A 10,205-nucleotide genomic window follows, 5' to 3' on the forward strand; every position below is an offset into this window, starting at 1 on the left:
AGGTCAGGTTGGACGGGGCTCTGAGCAACCTGATCTAGTTGACGATGTTGCTGCTCCTTGCAGGGGGGTTGGACTAGGTGACCTTTAAAGGTCCCTTTCAACCCAAACTATTGATTCTATGGTTCTATGACTTAAGTATTGCATTAACCAGTCATGCTTATAACCCTCTAATTTATAGGTAATGAACTTAATTCCAAAATGGATAGATACCTTAAAATCCACTTAAGAAGCTATGGCTTAAGTTAGCACAACTTCATCTATGATCAAATGAGTTTCTGCAACTTAAAGTGTCTTACTGTTGGCTAATGCTTTAGTTGCACATTGATGTTCTGATGGTAGCAGGCTATGTACTTGTGTCTCTCCATCCTTTTCTGCTTGGGTTTATCATAGAATCATAGAATAGTTTGTGTTGGAAGAGACCTCTAAAGGTCATCTAGTCCATCCCCCCTGCCGTGGGCAGGGACATCTTCAACTAGATCAGGTTGCTCAGAGCCCCGTCCAACCTGACCTCGAATCTTTCATCTCATTGGTTGGGCCACCTCATCTCTTTCTACATCTGCTTTCAAACTTGGATCTGTGACATGGTGTTCATGGAAAATTGAATGTCTCTAAGCCAATCTCAGTTTGCCAAACAGTTGTCCCACATTCCCCCAGCTGCAAGCTACCTGCCTGCACTACTGCAGTGATCACTGAGCCTGCTCGGTTTACCAAGTGGGATTATGATCACCTGGGGCAGGAATGGTTGTTGTTGCTAGGAAGGAGGACTTGTCTCTGGTGGTAAAGGATAGGGTTAGGGAATACTGAGACAAACTGCAAATACCCAAGTCCATGGGCCCTGATGGGATGCACCTACAAGTGCTGAGGGAGCTAGCAGATGTCATTGTGAGGCCACTCTCAATCATCTTTGAAAGACTGTGGTGATTAGGAGAGGTGCGTGATGACTGGAGGAAAGCAAATGTCACTCCAACCTTAAAGATGGGCAAGAAGGAGGACCCAGGGAACTACAGGCCGGTCAGCCTCACCTTGATCTACAGGAAGGTGATGGAGCAGCTAACCCTGAAAACCATTTTCAGGCACATGAAGGACAAAAAGGTGACTGGGAGTAGTCAGCATGGCTTCACCAAGGCAAAAGTCATGTTGAGCAACCTGATAACCTTCTACGACTAAATGACTGGCTTGGTAGATGAGGGGAGAACAGTTGGTATTGTCTACCTGGACTTCAGTACGGTTTTTGACATTCCTCATAGACAAGCTGATGAAGTATGGGCTAAATATGTAGATGGTGAAGTGGATTTAAAACTGGCAGAATGGCTGCGCAGAGGACCTAGGGGTCCTTTGCTGCAATGCACCCTTGCAGCAAACGCGGCTAATGGTATCCTGGGCTGCATTATACAAAGTGTTGTCAGCAGGTTGAGGGAGGTACTCCTTCCCCGCTGCTCAGCACTGGTGAGGCCACACACCTGGAGTACTGTATCTAGTTCTGGGCTCCCCAGTACAAGAGAGACATGGACGTAGTGGAGACAGTCCAGTGAAGGACCACTCTCTTATGAGGAGAGGCTGAGAGAGCTGGGACTGTTCAACCTGGAGGAGAGAAGGCTTGGGGGAATCTCATCAGTGTGTATTAAATGCCTGAAGGGAGGGTGCAAAGTGGACAGAGCCAGGCTCTTTTCAGTGGTGCCCAGTGACAGGCCAGGAGGCAATGGGCACACACTGACACACAGGAGGTTCCCTCTGAACATCAGGAAACACTTTTTGACTGTGCGGGTGGCTGAGCACTGGCACGGGTTGCCCGGGGAGGTTGTGGAGTCTCCATCCCTAGAGATACTCAAAAGCTGTCTGGACACGATCCTGGGCAGTTGGCTCTAGGTGGCCCTGCTTGATCAAGGGGATTGGACCAGATGACCACCAGAGGTCTCTTCCAACCTCAGCCCTCTGTTGATTTTTAGTCACGGGGGATAGTCACGGGGGAAGCTCTTGTGCTGCTGCTTCCATGCACTGCTTCATAACATGGAATTCAGTTTGGAGGATGTGTTTATGCTGTATCAAAGTAACCACCTTAAACCAGTCAAAGTATTGTGTGGTAAACGAGCTCCCGGTGAGTTCTGTGATGGTGTGGCTAGCCTTTTCAAGTGTCTGAAGTAGTTGGTTTAATGGTAGTTCAAAGGTTTGTTCAACCCTTAAGTATAGTCTTACCTAGAGCAATACAAGATCTGGTCAGGTTCATTGTGAGCTGTGGTCATGCTCGCTGTGAAAACAATTTTCTCTGAATCTTTTTGCAGTGTATTATAATAATGTGAAAGTAGTTCTCTAAAACATGTTGAAAACACCCTACAGCAGATATATTCTACGGCAGAAAGCAAATATTATTTATTTGAGCAAAACTTTCCATTTTGCTTTTTCCTTTCAAGTCTTAGCACTGATCAGTATTTTTTATTAGGTTCCCCCATTACTGCAAACTTAGTTTTTGATTCTCTTCTGTACTGATGTTTTAATTATGCTTTAAAAACCTACATGTTTTCATCAACGGATTTGAAGCATGCATTTTGCAGTCCTTGCACAATTTTGGAGCAATTTGCGCTACAGCAGCACTTACCAGCCAGTGACAGTCTTTTGTTTTCCTATACTGATCAGTTTTTCTCTGACGTACAGTTGTTGGTTCCTTAACCCCTTAGATGTTCTCACTGTGGCGGAACGCTGTCACGTCTGAGTAAAATGGCAATGTTTCTAATGGGGTGCATGTGGAAGCATTTGTGTATTTTTCCCACAAAAGTCTTAGTCAGCAGGGAGGCTCTTAACTAACTACCAAGTGTTTTGATGTATTGTTAGTGTGCTAAGCCTATCCTGGGATCTTTGATAAGCGTCTAAACCAAGAATGCACTATCTGTATACGATTGCTATGCGGAAGAAAGAAAGAAGATTGATGAAGAATATTTATCTAACAAAAGGCAACTTGAATTTTAGTATTCAGTGTAGTTTTGGTCTGAATCTAAGAGTTTACCTTTTTTTGCAGTTTGCTGTAGAGTTGGTATGCACTTACGTGACACAAGCTCGGTATATGTGACTTTGAAAACTTTTTATTTAAACCCGAGGATATGTTTCTTGTCTTACGTCCATTAGCTCCCCTGTTTGTTGGGGACAGAAGGGCAAATATTTGTTTTGGGATTCAAGAACCTATTTATGTTGTCAGAAGCAATATCTAGTTGAATTGTAATGTGTTACACAGCTTGTGCATTCTTGACTTCTGTGGCATAATATTCCATGATGTATTATAACCTGACGTAAAGTCAGATATTTGGGGGGCAGGAGACATTATCTGGAGCAAATATCAACCTGTTCTTGACATTTGTGAGCTGGTTCATTAATCAACCAAATTGCATACTCATAGCTCAGCGCAACTCTCTAGTATCTTAAATATTAATTTCAAATGACAGAAAAGCAATGAGAATAGGAGTAAGGTTTTAACATAACGTCTGAGACAATTCATCGTTTTCAGGTGATAGTAGCTAAACACTGGTTTTAATCTAATCATATTTTGTACATTTTTAAAGGCTGCTGTATCTTTTTAGGATGCTTTCTGACTTGGTGAGTGATCTCATTTGTGTTCACCCCCACCAGATTAAACTACTTCTTTTGTGAGGAATCTTGGTGACTGTTTCTGTTTTTATTTTAATTTCAAGGTAGTTAATCATCTTTGAATGATGATCATCTAGTAATCATCTACCCTTACCCTGCTAAGGGTAGATTTGGAAAATACACCCCATAAAAGTCTTCATAATCTTTACAACATTTATGGGTAAGGCTGATATTATTTTATTAGATAATCAAGTGTAGTTGAAGACGTAGATGTGCTTTTGATACACAGATGTAAGCTGTGAAATAGAAACGGCTGACTTCAGAGGTAAATACAGGTTGAGAACTGTTGCTCAGTCACATATCCCTGAAGAAAAAAGACAGCTGGCACTTATGGTGTGGACAGTGATAAGGATGATAAAATGGTTGTCTTTGGGGGAAGGAGAGAAACTTCAGCTTGTTTTTCATAGATGATGATTTGAAGTTCTTGTACGGCGTGAAAGGTGCAGTGGCATGGGAGTTCACTTTTCTGTGGGGTGGGTGGTAGCTGATCTGGCTTCCAAAGCTGTTGAGTTGTCTCATCTGGGTGTAGTGGGGTGGCTGGTTTGGCTTTTCTGGTATGTGCAAGGATACTCTGTTAGGTAGGCATCGCTGGCCAATGGCTCTTTTAAATGTCTGGAAATACTGCTGGATGCTAGGTAGCTCAGGGTCCTGACGAAATAAAGTTTTAGGGTTTTCGTGGAAGAGTCCTTAGGGTTGCTAAGAGTCCTTAGTTTTTAAAGATTTGTCAGAAACTTGCTTGCTTGCTTCCTGAGGGAATTTCTGCAAATTCTGTGCTACTTTGAGTATGTTTTTAGTAATTTCTCTCTTGCCATTCCTCCCTGTAATATTCCCCCTACTAACATACTACTTACATTTGTGAAACCCATATGCTTTATATTAGTTTGTGTTTATTCAATTTCTTGAGAGGTCTGGTGCGCAGTTTGCTTGCAGCTCTTTCTGTACTTCTTACTGTACCCTCAACGGCAGGACCATTTATTTATTCCTTAGGTCAAAGTCACTGCTGGTCTTGTATAATTTAAACACTACCACTTTCAATTTTTCATCATTAGTTCTTAACCACAGCGAGAATGCATTTCTTGCAAGACTCCTCTGGTTGCCCATATATTTGTAGTGCAGCTCTGCAGCGTATTTATGGTAGTGCTTTGTGTTATGAGTGTGGGAACACTAAACTTGACACTGCATGTTTGGATACGCTTTGAGCAAAACCAGTGTACCGAAAAATATAAGATGCACATATCTTCAGTCTTTTTACAGGATTATTTAATGCATCAAAAAATAATATAAAACATACTGAAGACAATACTCTGGCTAATGACTGTCTCTGTTGTGGCAATACATGCATACAAAAGGATTTAAGGACTTCCTCTAGAATTTTTCTTTTAAATGCAGTGGCAGTTTCTTTGAGGGGATTAAAAAAAACAACAACCAACAAACCAAAAATCCAAACCAAAACAACCTTATAGCTCATACTGGAGTTTACCTCTAGACTGACATGTGTTGATCATTTGTACTTACATTAATTAAATTTTTTTCCATATGTGGGCAACAAATATCAAATAATTGCTGGCTAGGATTACTTCTGCTAGTAAAATTCCTTTAATATTTTCATGCATGGTAAAAAGACATTGGATGTGCAATTACCAAATAAATAGGGAAACAAAAGCAACTGGAAGACTTCGGTACCATATTATTTGCAGTGTATTATTAAAATTAAGTAGTAAACATCCATGAATAGTGACTTTGTAAAGGAATGATACACACTTTTTTCAAAGGCATTGGTGTTAAATACGCACGTGCTTGAAAGAGGCATAATGATTTTTCCTGTTTGAGGTAGTCATCCTAATAGCGTATATCAAATTTGCTTCTGTAGTACAATAGAGACCACTTAAATGCATATATTGAAACTGAAATCTTCCTGTGAAACCGAGGGTGTGATGCACAGAATATCTGCATTTGACAGAGATCTTATGGGTTTCAGTTTCCTAGCAAATGCTCAACTCTTCATACTTCGCAGAAGACTCCTGTGTGTCAGTGGAAGGGGAATGTTACGCTTGGCTTTTACTTGCTTTAGTAAATGGATTTAAGTGATTAAATTCTACCACTTAACTATCTATTTCACTAATCATCTGTTTCAAATGGATTGGTCAGTAAGCATGCCTGTTTATATATTCTAGTGGCCCTTTTTCTAGTCATTAATTTTATACAGGTTTTATTGTGGATAGTAGTATGTTGAAAGAAGTGTACCCTTCTGTGGTTTTATTGTGTGCTTCCTAAACATGGTTTTAAGCTGAGTCTTCTTCCTTCCTAATCTCAAATAGAGGTCTTGTGAAGATTCAGAAGCTGTTGGTGTCATCTTTGATGTATTTTTGACACACAGTTACTTAAAGATTTAAATCTTCAGCCTGAGCATAATGATGAAAGATCTGTACTTTTTTATTGCATGCCTTAACTTTTTGAGTAGTTTAAGCCTTGCAAGAATTAGTTACTTAAGATTTAAATCTTCAGCCTGAGCATAATGATGAAAGATCTGTACTTTTTTATTGCATGCCTTAACTTTTTGAGTAGTTTAAGCCTTGCAAGAATTTCTTGAAGTTATGGCCTGCCTGAAAGAACAGAGGCCTTCAATAAACTTCCTCAAACAGCTAAATCTTTTGATTAGCCATTAAGTGTGTAGAAATAATGTTTAAAAATGCAGAAGCAGCACATCTGTAGTAATTACTGATAGGACTTCAAAAAATGCTGTGTCAGAAAGTGAAAGAAAAGTGTCAGCTGTTTATTTTATAACACCTAGTAAGGCTCTACCTTTAATATTAATTTTTATTTTTAAGGAAAAAAGTTAAGTATATATTATACTGTAAAAACAAAGTGGGGAACAGAAAGAGAGGAAGTCACTCAAGGTTTTGAACAGCATCTAATAATTTATTTGTCATAAGTGCTGAATACTGCTTTTGAAAGTAAGTGTAATGCTGGATCTCATGTTCCTCAGCAAAAATTGAGAATATTTTAAGAACCTTGACTCTGTTAGGAGCTTGCAAACATTTGATTTTAAGTTGTTTTTTACAGTGTTCAAATAAACTGCTTTCTTTAATCTATCTGCTGTAGAATAATCTTGTTTCTACTTCGTAATGTGGGCTAACTTGTGAATAATTAATGTGCTTTCGGGCAGGACATTTTTCAGGATATTATGCCTGTTATCTTGAGTGTTTGCTTTGGTCTGAGGATTTAATTGTGCTTGATGTGTAAGTAATTACGTTTGTTGGGGAGTTTGGACTGTGTGTGCAGTTTAAAATCAAATACAGCAATGGTAGTAATTATTTTGATGATCCTGTACCGACTGAGAATTTAAGGATGATACAGAATGTGGCAAAGATACGTGGCTCAGCATGAGGAATAAAAATAAAATTCAGTTAATTTTAAACCAAAACATAGTGATTCACTAAAATGAGCATTTGTAGTGCTGTGAAAATGGATCTGCTGTAGATCATTCCCTGTTTGTAAGAAAGGTAAAAGAAAAATCCTACTTGGTTTGGACCCAGCTGGGGCAAAAGCTATATTTTCAAATTTTTTTCCTGCAAGTAAAGCAGAAGTTAAGGCAACATCGCTGTTCAGAAAACAGCACTATGGGGCAATTCTGAAATAAGCGGTTACATGGGACTGGCAGCTTCGGTGTGAAATCGGGAATTGCTTTCATTGTTCAGATAGGGCTCCCCCGTCTCCCTGTTGGTGGCCAGGCTGCATGGATGTCCCAGGCTGTGCAGGGTTTCTGGATTTGAGGGCAGCTGGTGGCTTTACCTGCCGGCTGGGGATACAGGCAGGGCAGAGTGCCAGCGGACTGGAGAGTCCAGAAGAACTGAAGTCACCCCATCTGGGGCAGTCTCAGAGCTGCAAATGTTTGGGGCTTACCTTGGGGCTCCCAAGACCCGAGTCTTGGACTAGAAGTTCTCAAAGTCTGCTGACGCTCTCGGAGCTGGAAGTGGGTTTTCTTACTGAGAGATGCCGGGAGCCCTGGCACAGTTGGGTTGTTGTGGGCTGGTGGACCCTGAAAGCACCTGGGTTGCAGGCGGGGGACTTGATAAAGGAGCTTCGGAGCAGCAAGTACAGGAACCTCTGCAGTGAAGTGGATGCTCTCTCAGTTTTACAGCTAGTAAGTTTTGGCAGAATAGATCTATTCAAAGCCACTTCCAACATTGTGTGTTAAGTGCCAGATGATTAATGGAAAGTACATTGCATGTGTTTGCAAGGCCCAGTGATGATTAATAGCTACTAAAAGCCTGTAACAAATAAATTGCTGTGGTGTCTATTTTGTGAATATACCATTAATGTAAGTTTGAATACAGATCTTTTTTTTTTCTTTTTTTTTTTAATCCATGCTTGGTGGAAACTACGGAATTCCAAACAAACTTTACTTTTTTTTTGGTGATAAAAGGTCTGTTATCTTTAACAAGAAACATTGACAGATTATATCCAGGATGGAACAAATACTGTGCTTTTCAAACAGGAAAAAGTACAGTTGGAAATTGTCCTGGGGTGGTAATGCTTTTAGTGATTTTTATTTCCTGAATTTTCTCTGTCAGTCTGTATACTGCTTTTGTTCCCTCTCCATTACAGTTGCCTCTTCCCCACTACCATTACACGTATATACCCTCTCTCTCTCCCTCATGGCATCAGTTTTAACTGTGGAGGTCAGTGCTTATACTGTTTGTTTGGTTTGTGAAATAAATTGTCAAAAGCGACTCTAAACATCTATTGATGGAAGACTGTGGCTAACATTTTAAAGTACCATCAGACACTTCCTTCTGTGTGGGTATTAGTCAATTGTCTATATGCTGCACAAAGCTCACATGGGCCTCTGCAGTTCCTCAGCCAGGGGAGAGGGAGCGATCTCTTAACTGCATCTGTCTGAAAACATCACAGTATTTCCCAGAGTACTTGCTGTCAGATTAAATGCTATGGTAATTGTAAAGGTTTTTTTCATGTAACAGTATTTTTATGAATCTGAGTTAAATCAAAATAAAGGATGTTGTGAGGTTTCTCATCTCTGGCATTTGGAAGACATTTAATTTTAAATTTTGTTTACATCAAGCACATACTTTTTTATTCTCTGCGCTTACCTTTAAAAGAAAGTAACACCACAGCTGTTTTTTTCCACAGTTAGAAGAAGAGTAGCTGCTGGATATTTGAAGTACTTGTAACTTTTTATAGTAATAACTTATTTTCAGTAAGACAAGGGCCATTGGAGCAGTAAGCAGGGTGCCATATATATTGCCATATGTACTAAACATTAAAAAGGAACTTAGCTGTATAGAGCTTATGTATATAGATCTTAACTTCAGTCCAAATTGCAGCCTTCGTGGCTAAATACCTATGTTGGCAGAGCTTTAAAGAGATGCTAGCAGAGGGCTGGTGTGACTGAGGAAGAGGATGAGGTGAAAATGTGAACTTAACATTGTTGTCTCATGGCGACTTTGTTTTCCTGGTTTTATAAGTGGAACACTAGTAAACACTTTCATCTGAGTTTAATTTTAGTTGGAAGAGCTTAGAGCAAGACCTTTAGTTAAATGCACGGAGATAAGCACTTCGGCGGTTAACTTTTGTGCTTTATACAGGTTGAATGTGTGGATGAACCTGAAATGGTAGATGAGGCGCTTTCAAAGACAGGAAGCCGTCTGCTCTGCCTGCGCTTGTGGGAGAACCTGATGGTTCCATGTTGTTTGTAGCTGGGACTCTCCGATGCGTGATCCGCGCTGTGTTGATAGGCTGAATTACCAGCTGTATCTCAATTTAGAAAGGTCCTGACTCATAAGCTGTGCTGATGACCCTAAAGCTGAGCCAATATCTGTATTTCTCTATCTTGCTAGACACATCCTGACAAGGTGTCACACAGATGATTTTTTTTATTTTTTTTTTTTTTTCTCCTTACCTAGAGAGGTCTGTTAATGCCCCTGTAGGTTGTACTGTTTTCTTAGGGTTATTGTTTCAAGGCCAGTTGAAATAAAGACTAGTTACAAACCAATACCATGTAACTTTATGAATTTAAGGTAGGTAGTGTAGGCTTTCCGTGTAGTGGTGGACCTCCTGAGGCAACAGAGGACACCCCTCTGTTGCCACTGTACCACTTGCCTTTATATACAGCAATGTTTTATTCATTTCTATTAGGCCTTGCTCTTCTGAAATGTTAAAAAGACCGAAGGTGTGGTGACAGAAACAGCTTATGTCTTCTACTGGAAGTGATCATTACCCTTTAGCAAATGCTGGTTATGACTATAAGCATTTTTACCTTCGTATATTAAAAATATAAAAAAATGTTGTTTGCTTTTGGTTTTTGGCTTTTTTCTTTGGTTTAAGTTTACCACTAGGGTTCACCAAAAGCTTTCTAAAAAATAATGTCAGTATCAAGCAGTTTAGTGGATAATGTGCTAGAGTGGGGTGGGTTGTCCGACTTGTAGGAACTTGATATCTGCTATTTAAAATTCATCTTTGAAAGCAAAGAAAAGGTAAATTAGAAAATGTAATAAATTGTGGATAACTACAGGCCTTGAAGTCTTAAAAGTAAGAAAGTGACATATCATCTC

The 10,205-nt window shown here is 39.9% G+C and overlaps 1 protein-coding gene across 1 annotated transcript in view; it reads left to right on the forward strand.

The window, feature by feature from the left end:
* Window positions 1-1,167: 1,167 nt before the first annotated feature.
* The window catches only part of CDKAL1 (CDK5 regulatory subunit associated protein 1 like 1), a 396,152-nt gene continuing 387,114 nt past the window's right edge, over window positions 1,168-10,205 (forward strand). Inside the window, 3 exon segments of the mRNA XM_009285096.1 lie at window positions 1,168-1,372; window positions 7,332-7,777; window positions 9,240-9,342. Coding sequence (XP_009283371.1) covers window positions 1,168-1,372; window positions 7,332-7,777; window positions 9,240-9,342 — 754 coding nt within the window.

The sequence above is a fragment of the Aptenodytes forsteri genome, unplaced genomic scaffold, assembly GCF_000699145.1.
Source record: "Aptenodytes forsteri isolate BGI_AS27 unplaced genomic scaffold, ASM69914v1 Scaffold248, whole genome shotgun sequence".
NCBI classification, from domain to species: domain Eukaryota; kingdom Metazoa; phylum Chordata; class Aves; order Sphenisciformes; family Spheniscidae; genus Aptenodytes; species Aptenodytes forsteri.